At 42.8% G+C, this 18,616-nt stretch overlaps 1 protein-coding gene across 1 annotated transcript in view; it reads left to right on the forward strand.

Moving 5' to 3' along the window:
• Window positions 1-18,616, forward strand: part of CHL1 (cell adhesion molecule L1 like) — a 126,714-nt gene that overhangs the window by 76,575 nt on the left and 31,523 nt on the right. Inside the window, exons 8-14 of the mRNA XM_075833772.1 lie at window positions 5,799-5,983; window positions 7,073-7,204; window positions 7,958-8,101; window positions 9,091-9,202; window positions 9,583-9,749; window positions 9,853-10,009; window positions 16,738-16,862. Coding sequence (XP_075689887.1) covers window positions 5,799-5,983; window positions 7,073-7,204; window positions 7,958-8,101; window positions 9,091-9,202; window positions 9,583-9,749; window positions 9,853-10,009; window positions 16,738-16,862 — 1,022 coding nt within the window. The remainder of the gene's footprint in view (window positions 1-5,798; window positions 5,984-7,072; window positions 7,205-7,957; window positions 8,102-9,090; window positions 9,203-9,582; window positions 9,750-9,852; window positions 10,010-16,737; window positions 16,863-18,616) is intronic.

The raw sequence follows: 18,616 nt of genomic DNA on the forward strand, positions 1-18,616 counted from the left end.
GCGGGTACCCAAGTCCTCTCCTCCGGCCCGTATCCTCTCCAATGGACCAGGTACTGGAGGGAGCTTTGGACCATCTTGCTGTCCACAATCTTGGCCACCTCGAATTCTACCCCTTCAGCGGTGAGAACGGGGACAGGAGGTTTCCTCGAGGGAGCCAAGTACGGGGAGCAGCGTTTAAGGAGGGAGGCATGAAACACGTCGTGTACTCGAAAAGATGGGGGCAACTCCAGTCGGAAGGAGACAGGATTGAGGACTTCAATGACCTTGTACGGCCCTATAAACCGGGGAGCAAACTTCTTGGACGGGACTTTAAGGCGCAAGTTCTTAGACGATAGCCACACCAGATCCCCGACCATAAACAAGGGGTTAGCAGAACGTCTTCTATCTGCCTGAGTTTTTTGTATGCTCTGGGACGCCTCTAGGTTCTTCTGAACCTGGGCCCAGACTGTGCACAGTTCCCGATGAACGACCTCTACCTCGGGATTGTTGGAACTACCAGGTGAAACGGAGGAGAACCGTGGATTAAACCCAAAATTACAGAAAAAGGGGGAGACCCCTGACGAGTTACTGACCCGGTTATTAAGGGAAAATTCGGCGAGGGGAATGAATGAGACCCAATCATATTGACAGTCAGAGATAAAACACCTTAAATATTGTTCTAGAGACTGATTAGTCCTCTCATTTTGACCATTAGTTTCAGGATGGAAGGCAGAGGAGAAGGACAGATCAATCTCGAACTTTTTACAGAAGGCTCTCCAAAACAAAGAAACAAATTGTACCCCTCTGTCAGAAACAATATTGACAGGGATCCCATGGAGACGCAGGATGTGTTTGACAAACAAGGTAGCTAATGTCTTAGCATTGGGTAGTTTCTTGAGGGGCACAACGTGGCACATCTTACTGAAGCGGTCTACTACAACCCACACCACCGACTTGCCTTGAGATGGAGGCAAATCAGTGATAAAATCCATGGAGATATGGGTCCAAGGTCTCTGGGGAATGGGCAAAGAACGTAGTAAGCCCGCTGGTCGGGACCTGGGAGTCTTGGACCTAGCACAAACCTCACAAGCGGCGACGTAGGCCTTAACGTCTTTAGGCAACCCAGGCCACCAATAGTTTCTGGCAATGAGGTGCTTGGTACCCAGGATGCCTGGATGACCAGATAATGCGGAGTCATGATTTTCCCTAAGTACCCTTAGCCGGAATTGCAGGGGAACAAACAGCTTGTTCTCAGGAAGGTTCCCGGGAGCTGAACCTTGATCAGCAGCAATATCAGAGACTAAATCAGAATCAATAGAGGAAATGATTATACCTGGAGGCAAAATACAAGCAGGATCTTCCTCCGAAGGAGGGCTGGCCATGAAACTACGCGACAGTGCATCAGCCTTAATATTTTTAGACCCAGCCCTATAGGTAACCAAAAAGTTGAATCTGGTAAAAAATAACACCCATCGAGCTTGTCTCGGGTTTAGCCTCCGGGCAGATTCTAGGAAAACCAGATTCTTGTGGTCGGTAAGGATCGTTACCTGGTGCCTAGCCCCCTCCAGGAAGTGGCGCCACTCTTCAAATGCCCATTTAATGGCTAAGAGTTCGCGGTTGCCAATATCATAGTAACTCTCAGTGGGCGAAAACTTCCTGGAGAAGTAGGCACAGGGACGGAGATGGATGAGGGAACTGGTACCCTGGGACAAGACAGCCCCCACTCCCACCTCGGACGCGTCAACCTCCACGACAAATGGCTCCATTTGGTTGGGCTGAACCAGCACCGGGGCCGAGATAAAGCACTTCTTAAGGACCTCAAAAGCCTGGACAGCCTCAGGAGGCCAGTGGAGGAGATCAGCACCTTTGCGAGTGAGGTCCGTAAGAGGCTTAGCGATGACCGAGAAGTTAGCAATAAATCTCCTGTAATAATTAGCGAACCCCAAGAAGCACTGTAACGCCTTCAGGGAGGCAGGCTGGACACATTCCGCCACAGCCTGGACCTTGGCGGGGTCCATGCGGAATTCATGAGGAGTGAGGATTTGACCCAAAAATGGTATCTCCTGCACAACAAACACACATTTTTCGGTCTTCGCAAACAGTTTGTTTTCCCGAAGGACCTGGAGCACCTTCCTAACATGCTCAATGTGGGAGGACCAGTCCTTGGAAAACACAAGTATGTCATCAAGGTACACTACAAGAAATACCCCCAGGTAATCTCTTAAAATTTCATTTATGAAATTCTGGAAGACCGCGGGAGCATTACACAACCCAAAGGGCATGACGAGGTATTCGAAATGACCTTCGGGCGTGTTAAACGCAGTCTTCCACTCATCCCCTCTTTGATGCGGATAAGGTTATACGCCCCCCGTAGATCAAACTTAAAGAACCATTGGGCCCCCTGAACCTGATTAAAGAGATCAGCACTCAAAGGAAGGGGATACAGGTTCCTTACAGTGAACTTATTCAAGTTACGGTAGTCAATGCATGGCCTAAGACCACCATCCTTCTTCCCTACGAAGAACAAGCCAGCACCTACCGGAGAAGTAGAGGGGCGAATGTAACCCTTGGCCAGGCATTCCTGGATATACTCTCTCATGGCTTCACGTTCAGGACAAGAGAGGTTAAATATCCTACCCTTAGGGAGCTTAGCTCCTGGTACCAAATCGATGGCGCAATCGTATTCTCTATGAGGAGGTAACACCTCGGAGGCCTCCTTAGAGAAAACATCAGCGAAGTCCTGAACAAACTCAGGTAGCGTGTTCACCTCCTCAGGGGGAGAAATAGAATTAACAGAAAAACATGACGTCAAGCATTCATTACCCCATTTGGTAAGCTCCCCAGTATTCCAGTCAAACGTGGGATTATGCAACTGCAACCAGGGAAGGCCTAAAACCAAATCGGACGATAATCCCTGCATCAACAGTACAGAGCACTGCTCCAAATGCATGGAGCCAACAAGGAGTTCAAAAACAGGGGTATGCTGTGTAAAATAACCATTAGCAAGAGGAGTGGAGTCGATACCCACTACCGGGACAGGTTTAGGCAAATCAAACAAAGGCATAGCTAGAGACATAGCAAATTCCAGAGACATGATATTAGCAGAAGACCCTGAATCCACGAAGGCACTGCCAGTAGCAGACCTACCACCAAAAGAGACCTGAAAGGGAAGCAAGATTTTATTACGTTTCATATTTACGGGAAATACCTGTGCGCCCAAGTAACCTCCCCGATGATCACTTAGGTGCGGAAGTTTTCCAGCTGCTTATTCTTACGCCTAGGACAGGTGTTCACTTGATGCTTGTCATCCCCACAATAGAAGCAGAGACCATACTTCCTGCGGAACTCTCTACGTTGTCGGGGGGACACGGAGGCCCCGAGTTGCATAGGTACCTCCGAGTCTTCCGTGGAAGAGCGAAGCAACGGAACCTCGGGAGGCATCATGGGGGAGTCAGAGGGGAAAACACAAAAACGTTCAAGTTGTCGTTCCCTGAGACGTCGGTCAAGTCGTACCGCTAAAGCCATAACCTGGTCTAGGGAGTCAGAAGAGGGATAACTAACTAGCAGGTCTTTCAGGGCGTTCGACAGACCCAACCTAAACTGGCACCTTAAGGCAGGGTCATTCCACCGAGAAGCTACGCACCACTTCCTAAAGTCAGAACAATACTCCTCCACAGGTCTCTTACCCTGACGTAAGGTCACCAGCTTACTCTCGGCAAAGGCAGTCCTGTCAGTCTCGACATAAATGAGTCCGAGAGCAGAAAAGAAAGGATCAACGGAGGAAAGTTCAGGGGCGTCAGGGGCCAAGGAGAAGGCCCATTCTTGGGGCCCTTCCTGGAGCCGGGACATAATTATACCCACCCGCTGGCTCTCAGAACCTGAAGAGTGGGGCTTTAAGCTAAAATAGAGCCTACAACTCTCCCGAAAGGAGAAAAAAGTATTCCGGTCCCCTGAGAACCGGTCAGGCAACTTGAGGTGGGGTTCAAGAGGTGAGGTGAGGGGCACTACCATGGTAGCATCAGGCTGGTTGACCCTCTGAGCCAGGGCCTGGACCTGTAGGGAGACCCTGCATTTGCTGAACCAGGGTCTCAAGGGGGTCCATAGTAGTGTGATGGACCAGGGCTTGTGATTATGTAATGATGGGGGTAGGGAAACAGACAAGTGAGCCCTAATCTACCCGCCACTCAGTCCCTGCCTACTTGCAACGACCCGCCCTAGGCGACGGGGTACAACTGGGCGACGGTCCCTACACTCAATAAGTGCACGACAGACAAACAGACAAGGGTACACAGAAGCAAAGGGAAATGGGGCAGTTGCCCACGGCAACACCGTGAGCAACAAGATTGGTGAACGAGCCGAGTCAAACCAGGAGTGTACGAGGTACCAAACGCAGAGCAGGAGAGTAGTCAGTAAGCCAGGGTCATATGAAGCAGGGTCAAATAGTACAGAAGCTGCAGCAGGGCTAGGAAACCAAACAGAAGAATCACAAGCAAGGAGGAACAGGAAAGGCAGGATATAAATAAACAGAGGGCGGGAGCTAGCTCTGTCTGGCCAGGCTGTGATAGGCTCTCCCACTCCTAAGCCTGCCATCCTGAGTAGTGGAAGATGGAGTCAGTCTCACAGACATAGAAGCAGGTGCAGACTGATTACCTATGGGCATATACACAGAAGCTGTGCCTGGCAGATCCTTAACAGCAACATTGTCGAGAGTATATCGAGAATGGTGTGATCGAGGGAAAACAGCCAGAGAAAGGGGATCTTGTGGAAGTCAACAACTTGTCGATGAAAGGGGTTAGAAGAGGATGTAAAAAAATCTAAACTAATGAGCAGGTGGTGCTCAGCCAAGCAAATTGCAGCCGAATACAATGCTGGTGCTCCAACTAACGTGTCCGAAAAAACTACTCCTTGTTCCTTAGCATGGATGGGCTATAACAGCAGACGACTAATTCAAGTGCCATTACTGTCTAAGAGAAACAGAAAAGGAAGACTCCAGTGGGCAAAAAAGCTAAAAAATTAGCTCACTGAGCAGTGGAAAAACATCACCTGGTCAGATGAGTCCAGATTTCTGTTAAACCATGAAAGGGTCAGAATTTGTCGCAAGCAGCATGAATCAATGAATTCTTCCGGTCTGGTGTCAACTGTTCAGACTGGTGGAAGGGAGGTGTGGAAATGTTTTCTTATCACACCCTGGGTCTTCTGATACCTTTGGATGGGCGGTTTAACAGTAGAGTTTACATAAGCATTGAGGCTAATTTTATCCCTTCATGGCAGCAGCAATTGCGAGAAGCTATCGTGTTGATATGGGCCAATATTCCTGCAGAACAGTTTCCACTTCTAGTGGAATCTATGTCACAACAAATTGCTGTAGTTCTGAAGGCCAAAGAAGGTCCAACACGCTACTAGATGGTTGTCTCTAATAAAGTGGCCATTTACCATATATACATATCAATAAAACTATCGTACTCAAGCTGTTTGTGTGTCTGTAGAGAGATATTGCTATTATTAGTTATTAAAGTCCTGTGATCACAGCAGCCTCGGCTTTTATTTAAGCAGGCAGTCTGTTGTGTGAAAGGGTGTAACTATAGGTGTGTATTAATGGGCAGAGGCAGGAGGGGCATCTCTAATGTGAGCTAGAAGGCTTGTAGATACAATGAACAGTGATCAGGCTGCAGCTAAACTACATCGGTAACATGGCAGACAATGATAACATCTTCATGTTATTGAATTCATAAGAAGAAAAACGGTTTTTAGATATATTTGAGATAGGTGAAATGCTTTACAGTCTGTTTTTATGTGTATAATGGATTAAATGATTTTAGGCTTACCCCTACAAATGAATGGCGAAAAGAAGGGGAGGATTCAATAAAGCACCGTGTTATATTAGAGGGCCATGGAACGATACTAAAGATCAAGGATATTACTAAAGATGATCAAGGAATATATATTTGTGAAGCAAAAAATGAGATGGGCTCTGCTCAGCAAAAGTTTCATGTTCTTGTAGAAGGTAATAACAAGTTTTATATTGTCAGGCTTTACCCTAAAATTGCTCTTTTATAATGATGATTGTAAATCCCCTAGCCAAAAGCCCCCCCCCCCCCTCAATTCAGCTGTTTATATAGGGGAACTACAATGTCAAACGTGAAAGTGAAGAATAACAAGTCAATTCAGTGAACATCCATGCCATCCATTATTTTAGTTTTCGGGGCCTTTCAAGAATGGCTTGCCATAAATTTCAAAAAAAGGGTGTATGACCAAAGGAAATAAAACAGGATTTGAAAGGAGGGGTTTCTCAAGTGCGTTAGTTCCCACAATGGAGATTGAAAAATACCCCCGATTATACAGACTTTACCAACTTTCTACATCATCTAAATCATACACGTTTACATGGGGTGGCTTCAGGGTTAGTGAAAGTATTCCTGTCATACTCCTGGTGGTCTAGAGTGGTTTAGCGGTTAATACATAATAATGCAGTTGGTCTAAGTTGAAGAAGAGGGTCAATATTGATATACATTATACATGGTGATTATGGGTTAACATCTAATATCCCTGGAGGACTATGGTGCTTAAGTGGTTAACACAACCATTTATTGTAATTATATTATTATATCGTTTAGGAGTTGCAGGGGTTGGTGGTGGTCTCAGGCAGGAAATGCGCTTATAATTTAATTTTATTTAATAAATAGGCCCAGAATTCTTATAAAGTTCTCGGGCACTTTTGATAAAGAGCTCCAAATCTCCTGGGTCCCACCTCTGGATCCATACCTATTGGGAGTACAAGGGTCCCCTTCACCCTCATTCCACCAGGTGAATTGTCTGGCAGTCTATGGGAGTTATGAAATAAGCCGCACAAGCACATAGCTTAGCACCAATGGCCACCTATGCAGTCTATTCTTAAGATTTTATTTAAAATGTCCTAATAGGGTATTTGAAACAGGGGTGTCAAAACCCAGAGAACCCGGTAAAGAAACCTATAATTTTAGACATGATCCTCTAATTTAAGTATTGTTCCCCATTTCAAGAAAACATTATGTATTTGATGTATTGTTTTCAGATTATATCACCGTTGTAAACTGTTTTATTCACTATTTTTCAGAGCCTCCCAGATGGGAAAAAAATCTGAAGAGCTCTATACAAGGAGTCGGGTCTGAGGTTATCCTGAACTGTTCAGCCACTGGGACACCTGAACCAGAAATCCAATGGCAAAAAAATGGAATCCTTTTAAAAAGTAAAATAAAAAAATATAAACTCAAAGTAATTTCTGTAGTTGTTGTACTTTTACTTTACATTTGTAAGTTCACAACGTAATGTCCTTCATATGATTTTTATTTGACCAATATCAAAGGGGCTTTGTCTGGGCTGCCCCTCTTCAAAACAAAGCCCACCTACCCACTCCGGGAGGTCGCACATTTTTCCTGCAGCTACATATGAATGAGCGAACATGTAATACAATGTCACGCCAAGTCCTCCAGAACAGAAGCTTCTCTTTGTGGTGCCTATTCACACTGGCTAATATGTGTAATAACCATAGGCCATAATTGCGCATATGGGAAGGGTTTGTCCTTGAAAATGTAGTAAAATTTGTACTCAAATACAGTACACATAATTTCAGAATTAGCTATTAAAGTTACTCCTTCTAGATACTATGATGTTCCTTTACAAATCCAGGGCTGCAGAGAATATCTTTAAGCACTGCTCTTACCATGCAGACCCATCTCCAGAATACAGACTTCTATGTACAGAAGTCTATATTCAAACAATGGACTGTATTTATTTTAGGATATATTCTAGTAAACTTTTAAGATTGACAAACGCACGCAAGGAGCTTGTGTGTCATGTGTTAGAACCTCATGACAGGATAGTCTCTCTTCTCTGAGTGAAACAACTGATAATACATTGTTGTCTACTGTTTACATAGTGATCATTTGTCATGTAGTATAGATTAATGACTTAACTATTTATTTATTTTTCTTATATCAAGGAGAAACTCTTCCTCACAATCATAAGATGATAGGAGGTATAATGTTCATTCACTCCCTTCAACTATCGGATAGTGCAGTGTACCAATGTGAAGCCTCCAACAAGCATGGGACAATTCTCACCAGTGCCAACATTGATGTTCTAGGTATGTCCACCTCAATAATTTAAGGAAAATTATGCCTCAAGAGGCTACAAGCAAATAACTATGAGGGTATGTGCACACGCTAGCTGGCTTTTACGGCTGAAATGACAGACTGTTTTCAGGAGAAAACAGCTGCCTCGTTTCAGCCGTAAAAGCTCCTCCTCGTATTATGCGAGGCGTCTTTGACGCCTGTAATCTTGAGCTGCTCTTCATTGAGTTCAATGAAGAACGGCTCAAATTACGTTGCAAAGAAGTGACCTGCACTTCTTTGCCGAGGCAGTCAATTTACGCGTCGTCGTTTGACAGCTGTCAAACGACGACGCGTAAATTACAGGTCGTCTGCACAATACGTCGGCAAACCCATTCAAATGAATGGGCAGATGTTTTCCGACGTATTGTAGCCCTATTTTCAGGCGTAAATCGAGGCATAATACGCCTCGTTTACGCCTGAAAATAGGTTGTGTGAACCCAGCCTGAATCCTATTTGAACCACCGTTTCAGTGGTTAGCAGTTCTGCCTTGCATTATGGGGCCATGAGTTGAAAACTGACTAGGACTCCATTTGCATGGCGCTTGGTCCGATTAACATTTCCTAGTTATCATCAGAATTCAATAGTTTCTGGGTAATTGTAATGAGAGATACCTAGTGTCAATGCAGGGAAAGTTCAACGATAAGCAAGAGCTGTTATGTGGGTAAACAGCGGGCGGCCGCACATTTGCTCTTGGGATATGTAGTATTACATGGCGGCAATTAAAATGAATGGAAGACCATGAAATAGATATTGTCAGTGACTCCTCTCTTGCTATGGAGGAGCTATTACTAATAATAACAATAATAATGATATGATTCAGTAGTAATAGTATACGGTTTTTGCAAACATAGGTCTATGAGTTGTGAATACGCATTCACAATTACATTTTTTTGCAGTTTTATACAACCATTATTGGTTATTTTATGTATTGTTATAGTAACTGTTTTTTGCCATCCTATAGATATTGTACCATTGATATTCACTCATAAGAACAAGACATATAGAGAAGTGTGGGGGCAAAATGTCTCATTACTTTGCGATAGTTTCGCATTTCCTGTGGCTGATAAAACATGGTAAGTGAATTTTCCTTTAGCCTGTTAGAAGGTACAAAAAGAAACGCTGTCTACTAGTCTATGGTTCTATACTTACTTAATTTGTATTTATGTTGCACCATACTGTACAGTATCTTTGATACAATTGGTTTGCCTGTTGAATACGTATACATCAATAAATGGTGGCATGAATTTACTAGGAGATCCTAAGAACTCAAATATGACCACTCTGAGCAAGATAACCAGAAATTGTGTCTCTTGGCTACTTAGAAGAGGAAGTAATATGGATATAGCATTTATTTTTGTATTTTGAACCAAGGGCGTTATGTATTTCAAGTGTTTATGAATCAGAACTGGGTATATAAATGACACTAACATTAAATAAAGTGTATTTCTATAAGGTTTCATGGAAGGAGAATAGTACAACCTAAAGGAGACCATTACATGATAGACAAAGCTGGTACCCTTCATATTCGAGAGTTGGAAGCAGAGGATTCTGGCTTATACACATGTGAGGTATCAAACACCAAAGGAAGCACATCAGTTGCGGCAAACCTCATACTTCGAGGTATTGTACATTAACTATTGGAAGGTTATACTGTGCTTGATATACAGTAGATTACACTGCGCTCTACTAATGTGCTAACTTTATATATGTGTTTCTTCATTAGAACCTACGAAAGGGTATGTGTCTCCTGAGAACCCATGGGTTAGGAGATGGCACTCCATAACATTGACATGTCATGTTCAATGCGATCCCCACCTCTGTTCTTCTGTGAGGATTACCTGGATGAAAGATGAACAGGAGATCCGAAAGAACAACAAAAGGTATTAGTTCCAAAACGTAAAACCAAATAAAACCAATAACTACACTAAGTAAAGCTTTATATATATAATATATATATATTACTAAAAAAAAATGGCTACCATGATGACCAATGACACAAATTACAAAGTCCCTCTTCCAATCGAATTATACAGATGCTCTGCTGATTTTGAAAAGGGACGCAGGAGTGAGGCTCTTGATTTCCCCATGCTTGCTCTTCCCTATTACCCACTCACATTGGAAGCAATTCCTATAATAGGAATAACAGAAGGCACAACGCTCTACCGGATCCGGTGTATGAGGCACCCCTTTAACTTACAATGAGGTCTGTTGGTTTTCCGACAGAGTGACAGTCATTTTAACTGGGAAAAAAATTATGGTATGCAGCAGAAATTTGACAGACTTTGCAACAGATGTGAACATAGCTAAAATAACAATTGTGTGGTCCTTGCCAGCTTTTTTAACAAATAGCCTCTGGTAACAACAACAAAAACCACAACAGGTTCCAAAATGTTGTATTTTATTTTTTTCAAAAAAGGAAACCAACATTCAGAAACCAGGTGGGATAAAGTAAGTATGCCTTTCCTACTTCCACAATCATTAAGAGGGTAATTCGCAGCCAAGTATTACTAGTTGAATTGACAAGATTAGTTACTTATCAGAAAGTGCGACCACCTCTATAAAAGCAGAACTTGGGCAGTTTGGTATTCTAAAACACTCAAGTATGTGTCTATATCATGCCAAGAAGAAAGGACATCAACCATGACATCAAAGAAGCAATTGTTGCTGCTCATCAATCTGAGAAGGTATGTAAATCCTTCATTCTGCAGTGAAAAGGAATGTTCATAAATGGAAAGTCTTCAAGACAGTTACCAATCTTCCCAGGAGTGGGCATCCGAAACCGTGTCACGCTCAGAGATATAAAGAAAAAAACAAAAGCTGCCTCTCCTGACCTACAGACCTCTATGCGCACAATAGATTTTTATGTTCATGACCGCACAATTAGAGACAGACTTAACAAGTATGGCTTTCATTAAAGCAGAGGTGGGGAACCTTTTATAACATCATTTGCTGGCCATACAAAATTATCAACTTAAAACTTAGCCTGCTATAATTGGTCAAATATTTAATTAAACTCACCCCTAATCTGATGGCTGGAACTGCTTCTCTTTGGTAAGGCGTGTGATGTTAGCCGGTATTGATGATGTTGCAACTGCGTCGTTCAGTCTGGAGTGCAGTCGACTCTTTACAATGGTAGGTTTTGAAAAGAACTGCTCACAGCAATAAATTGTTCCGACTTACTTAAAGGGGTTTTCCCATCAGGAACATTTATGACATAACCACTGAATATGTCATAAATATCAGATAGATGCGGGTCCCACCTCTGGGACCCGCACCTATCCCTAGAACGGGGCTCCCTAAACTCCGTTCTACCTCCCTGTGTTCCGGCTGATTTCCGACCATGAAGAAAAACACAGCGTTGTTACTCTGTTTCCGTAACTACTATTCAGTTCTATGGGACTTACGGAAATAGCGTAGCTCAGCAAGCTACGCTGTTTTCTTCTTCATGGTCGGAAATCACACGAGTCAGTCACAACACAAAGAGGTAGAACGGTGTTTGGGGGCCCTGTTCTAGAGATAGAGCTGGGACCCAGAGGTGGAACACGCATCTATCAGACATTTAGGACATATTCTGTGGATATATCATAAATGTTCTTGATGGAAAAAAAAACCTTTGAGTCAACTGACTTCACTTCATGCGTTTAGGACAGGTCCTATCCTATGTCTACACTACAGCTAAATTTCTACATTTATGCCTCAGCTAAGTTTCTAAACTTTAGGTCCGGAGCAGGAGGAGGGCAGATGGAGTCAAGTACTGTCATTCACTACTAGTGAATAAGGATGTGATGGTCTGAGTGCGGAGGTCAGTGCGTGCCGGCTCGGGAGTGGACCAGTCCACTCACCTGACCTGAGTCTCCTGATGTCAGGTGACTCTGGTCAGGTGACTGGACTGGTCCACTCCCAGACAGGCATCTACCGGCCTCACTCAGACCGATACTTGGCTCAGACCGCCGCCCTCCTCCTGTTCCTAAATGTAAGTGAGTAGAGCGGACAGAGCCAAGGAGACAATGACACAGCGGCAATTATAGTGTGGTCAGGGCATGCTGTGACGGGAGTGGAACAGTACAGTCAGCTGACCACACATCACTGTGCCGGCCTGGGAGTGGACCAGTCCAGTCACCTGACCTGAGTTACCTGACCTCACGTCACTGACTCAGGTCATGTGACCGGACTGATCCACTCTTGGGCCGGCACGCACTGACCTCACTCAGACCGCCGTCGCCATACTTGGCTTCATCTACCCTTTTCCTGCTCCTAAACGTGAGAGTAGGGCGGACGGAGCCAAGTAGCAAATTTGGAAGCGCGGTCTGAGGCACGTTAGCCCGGACCAAATGATGGGCCGAACATCCCCCACCCCTACATTAACCCCTTAACAACATGTCACGTACTGGTACGCAGCAGCTGTTAAGGGGAAGTATGGAGCGGGCTCACGGGCTGAGCTCACTCCAAACACAGCGGGTGACGGCTGTGTTACACAGCCGAACACCTCACTGCAACAGGCGGAATCAAAGATCACTTTGATTCTGCCCGTTTAACACCTCAAATATTAGAATCAGGGGGGTGCCACCTCAAATACGCCATCGCACCCACTCACGGCACGATTGGCCATTTACAGTGGTTATGGCAGCTTGGGGGCCTAATAATGGCCCCCGGGTCTGCCATCTTTGTATTCCTTTAACCTCATTTAAAATATTAAAAGTAAAAAAAAACCTTTTCCCACTTTTTCCCTAAAGCAATGTTAAAAAAAATAAAAGTTAACATAACTGGTATCATCTGTAAAAGTCTGAACTATCACAATATAGCATTATTAAGCTCGCTCGGTGAACGACGTAAAAACAAATATATATATACAGTGAAGGAAATAAGTATTTGATCCCTTGCTGATTTTGTACGTTTGCCCACTGTCAAAGTCATGAACAGTCTAGAATTTTTAGGCTAGGTTAAATTTACCAGTGAGAGATAGATTATATAAAAAAAAAAAAAAGAAAATCACATAGTCAAAATTATATATTTATTTGCATTGTGCACAGAGAAATAAGTATTTGATCCCTTACCAACCATTAAGAGTTCAGCCTCCTCCAGACCAGTTACACGCTCTATATCAACTTGGTGCCTGCATTAAAGACAGCTGTCTTAAATGGTCACCTGTATAAAAGACTCCTGTCCACAGACTCAATTTATCAGTGTGACTCTAACCTCTACAACATGGGCAAGACCAAAGAGCTTTCTAAGGATGTCAGGGACAAGATCATAGACCTGCACAAGGCTGGAATTGGCTACAAAACCATAAGTAAGACGCTGGGTGAGAAGGAGACAACTGTTGGTGCAATAGTAAGAAAATGGAAGACATACAAAATGACTGTCAATCGACATCGATCTGGGGCTCCATGCAAAATCTCACCTCGTGGGGTATCCTTGATCCTGAGGAAGGTGAGAGCTCAGCCGAAAACTACACGGGGGGGAACTTGTTAATGATCTCAAGGCAGCTGGGACCACAGTCACCAAGAAAACCATTGGTAACACATTACACCGTAATGGATTAAAATCCTGCAGTGCCCGCAAGGTCCCCCTGCTCAAGAAGGCACATGTACAGGCCCGTCTGAAGTTTGCAAATGAACATCTGGATGATTCTGAGAGTGATTGGGAGAAGGTGCTGTGGTCAGATGAGACTGAAATTGAGCTCTTTGGCATTAACTCAACTCGCCGTGTTTGGAGGAAGAGAAATGCTGCCTATGACCCAAAGAACACCGTCCCCACTGTCAAGCATGGAGGTGGAAACATTATGTTTTGGGGGTGTTTCTCTGCAAAGGGCACAGGACTACTTCAATGGGACTTCTTCAATGGGAGAATGGATGGAGCCATGTACCGTCAAATCCTGAGTGACAACCTCCTTCCCTCCACCAGGACATTAAAAATGGCTCGTGGCTGGGTCTTCCAGCACGACAATGACCCGAAACATACAGCCAAGGCAACAAAGGAGTGGCTCAAAAAGAAGCACATTAAGGTCATGGAGTGGCCTAGCCAGTCTCCAGACTTTAATCCCATCGAAAACTTATGGAGGGAGCTGAAGATCCGAGTTGCCAAGCGACAGCCTCGAAATCTTAATGATTTACAGATGATCTGCAAAGAGGAGTGGGCCAAAATTCCATCTAACATGTATGCAAACCTCATCATCAACTACAAAACACGTCTGACTGGTGTGCTTGCCAACAAGGGTTTTGTCACCAAGTATTAAGTCTTGTTTGCCAAAGGGATCAAATACTTATTTCTCTGTGCACAATGCAAATAAATGTATATAATTTTGACAATGTGATTTTCTGTTTTTGTTTTTTTTATATATAATCTATCTCTGACTGGTAAAATTAACCTAGCCTAAAAATTCTAGACTGTTCATGTCTTTGACAGTGGGCAAATTTACTAAATCAGCAAGGGATCAAATACTTATTTCCTTCACTGTATATATATATATATATATATATATATATATATATATATATATATATATATATATATATATATATATATATATAAAACCTGCAAATTGCTGTTTTTTGGTCTCCTTAGCTCTCCAAAAAAAATGAATAAAAAGTGATCAAAGAGTCGCATGTACCCCAAAATGGTGTCGGTGAAAACTACAGCTCGCCCCGCAAAATTTAAGCCCTCAGACCCCTAAATTGATAGAAAAATAAAAAAGTTATGGCTCTCAGAATATGGCAACACAAAACATTTTTTTAAGCATATAGTTTTATTTTTGGAATAAGTGGAATAACATAAAACAAAACATATAAATGTGGTATCGCCGTAATCTTATCAACCTGTAGAATAAGGTGAATATATCATTTCTACTGCCTGATGGATGCCGTAAAAACAAAACCCCCCCAAAAATGGTGTAACCGCTGTTTTTTGCCCATTTCACCCAACAAATATTATTTTTTTCAGATTTCCAGTACATTATGCAGTACAATAAAAGGTGCCATACAAAAAAAGCCCTCATATGGCTATGTCGATGAAGAAATAGAAAAGTTATGGCTTTTGAAAGGAGGGGAGGAAAAAACAAAAATTAAAAACATAAATTGGTCTGGTCTTTAAGGAGTTAAAGGGTGACTAAGAAAAAGCCCCTTTTCTCAAAAAAGAATATGGCAGCATGATTTAGGTTTGCAGAATTGTATCTGAACAATATCCTTTGGACTGATGAGTCCAAGGTGGAGGTGGAGGCATAAGCCAAACACAGCGTATCACCACTGACACCTCATACCGACTGTCAAGCGTGGTGGTGGAGGATGACGACTTAGGCTGGGTTCACACGACCACATTAACGTCCGTAATGGACGGACGTATTTCGGCCGGAAGTCCCGGACCGAACTCAGTGCAGGGAGCCGGGCTCCTAGCATCATAGTTATGTACGATGCTAGGAGTCCCTGCCTCTCCGTGTCCCGTACTGAAAACATGATTACAGTACGGGACAGTTGTCCTGCAGCGAGGCAGGGACTCCTAGCATCGTACATAACTATGATGCTAGGAGCCCGGCTCCCTGCACTGAGTTCGGTCTGGGACTTCCGGCCGAAATACGTCCGTCCATTACGGACGTTAATGTGGTCGTGTGAACCCAGCCTTAGGTTTGTTTTGCAGCCACAGAAAGTGGGAAATTTGCGGTCATTGAATGGCCAAGTCAAAGTTCAGATCTCAACTCTCTTGAGATGATGTGGCGAGATCTCATGAGAGCTGTGCATAAACTAATGCCCTCAATGATCTGAAGGAATGTTGTAAAGAAGATTTGCCAAAGTTTCTTGAAAACACTGTGAGAAACTGGTAAACTTCTACATGAAATGTTTATTTCATAATATTGTTGCCACAGGTGGTTTTACATGTTACTGAACAATAGGTTGTACTTTCTTTTACACATGGTTTATGAATGTTGGTTTTCCTTTTGAAAAAAAAATCACAACATATTGAATCTGTGTTTCTTTGAGTGAATTTCCCGAAACAAATTAGTTTATTCTGGCGAAATAAATTTGCAGTGAATTGCAAGTGCCCCGTATTGCCCTGAAAACTCTTGTGTGACTCTCTGATGTCTTCTAGGACTGTTTCCAACCAGTAGCTTATCCTGGTTTGGCTTTTTATAGTAGATATGACTCATCCACCTATACCCCTCATGTTTGGCTGTGCTAGAAGGAGGGATAACTGCAATGCGCTTTCTGAAGGCTGCCTTCAAGGTCCAAGGTCATTTGATTATTTTTCTAATCCCCAAAATTTTCGGAATTCGCTGAATTCAAAACTTTTTGAAAATTCAGACCGAATTCGATTTCTGTAGAATCAATTCGATCATCTCCAGTACACACCATCGTTACTTGGGCACTGATAAATAAAAACATAGAATTGAAGCAGGATGTACTTTATATTTACCATGACTGTACCTAGTTATGATTACTACAGAGCTGGCGGGGGACAACCATCCTATCGTGCTGTCTCTTTGGTGCCGAAGATCAGATTACAGCTCTTATTTTGGTATTGGGAGGTGGTTAAATAGAAACAGCAATTGGTGATTTTGGTGAACCTATTGGTTTTTTGTTTGCTAACACTTTGTTTGCATGCTCTTTATTTAACACAGAATACAAGTGCACTCAAACACTTTGTCAATAAATGACATAAACTGGCAAGATGGTGGTACCTATAAATGCATTGGCAGTACTTTGCTAGACTCAATGGAGGCTGAAAGTCACCTGACTGTACGAGGTAGGTAGAGTAAAATCCAGAGTGTGATTTGTACATCTTAAGGTCTCATGCAAAATGCTGTATTAAGGATCTGTGTTGAATAGATCTAAATAATTGCAGGACATTTTTGATATTTATTGTTTTGCTAATTGTCTTGAATGAAGGTGATTTTTTATTTAAATAATTGGAATTTCACAATAGACCATGCATCTTGTCTCCTCTTTGCCTTTCCTTGACATTTGCTTTTGTAATATACCAGTACTAGTGATTGTGAATAGTTTGCCAACTATAACTATTTGTGGTAAAAATCCCTTTAACCCCACAGGAAATAACACAATGGCTGTGTGTTACAGGGCTGTACAGAAGTTGCCAAACAGTTCCCCCTCTTTGACGTCACTCAGTGCTCTGCAGTTATTGGCTGAAGCTGCACCTAACAGACTTGCCGCTCAACCCACTCCCCGTATTCACTCTGCACATAATATTGGTAATACTGTGCGCTCTCTAAAATGGAGAAGAAATCTCTCAATATTTACAGTATTCTGCGCCCAGTACATGCAGGATGCGGGCAGAACAGGAAGCCTGTGAGGTGCTGCTTCAGCCAATAGCTGCAGACCAGGAAGTCATGTCGGAGAGCCCAGTAACATGCAGCCAATTTGTTATTTCCAGTGGTGTTAATTACCTGTAGTCAGTTGGGTAGGGGAAGTATGAAGCAGGCTCACGGGCTGAGCTCGCCCAATACAATGGGACTGTCGGCTGCATGTTACAGCCGAGTCTTCACTGTAACGAGTGGGATCACGCTCAAGCGCGATTCTGCTGGTTTAACCCCTTAGATGTCACAGTCAATAGTTATAAGAAAGAGGGGGGCGACCGGATTGCGGGGTGCCGACGGTTGTTATGGCAGCCTGGGGTCCTAATAAAGTATATTGTCAATACATTAGTATTGCAGTATATAGTGTAAGCGATCCAACAATCAATGGTTCAAGTCCCCTAGTAAAAATCTGTTAAATAATATTTTTTTCATGTACAAAAAAATATATATTAAAAGTTCAAAAAACGCCTATTTTTCTTCTAAAGCATTATAAAAAATGTAATAATAAACATAATTGGTATCCCTACACCTGTAAAAGTCTGAACTATTACAATATTAAAAAAAATTAACATGAACTGTGAACTCCGTAAAAAAAATTGTAAAATGCAAATTCCCTCTTTTTTTGGTCACCTCATCTGCCACAAAAATGTGATCAATAACTTGCATGTACCCCCAAAATGGTACCACAAAAAACGACAGCTCATCTCACAAAAAACAAGCCCCCTATCGCTCAATAAAAAGAAAAAATTAAAAAGTTATGGCTCTCAGAATTTGGCGACACTAAAATAAATGTTATTTTTTATACTTGATTTTTTTCCTAGTAAAAGCAGTAAAATATGAAAAACTATATAAATTTGGTATCAGCGTAATTTTATTGACCCGCGTTCAATTGCACGGTGAACGCCGTAAAAAACGAAGCGCAAAAAAATGGCGAAATCGCTTTCCTCCACAAAAAAATTGTTTTACTGTTTCCTAGTACATTATATGGTACAATAAATGGAAATTCCATGAACAACTACAACTCATCCTGCAAAAATCAAGCCCTCATAGAGCTATATCGTTGGAAAAATAAAAAAGTTAGGGCTTTTGGAAGGTGGGGAGGAAAAATATTTAAATGAAAATCCGAAAAATTATTGTGGGGGGAAGGGGTTAATAGAAAAAAACCCAAGAAGTGCTGAGATTACTT

The sequence above is a fragment of the Rhinoderma darwinii genome, chromosome 7 (assembly GCF_050947455.1).
Source record: "Rhinoderma darwinii isolate aRhiDar2 chromosome 7, aRhiDar2.hap1, whole genome shotgun sequence".
Classification (NCBI taxonomy): Eukaryota; Metazoa; Chordata; class Amphibia; order Anura; family Rhinodermatidae; genus Rhinoderma; species Rhinoderma darwinii.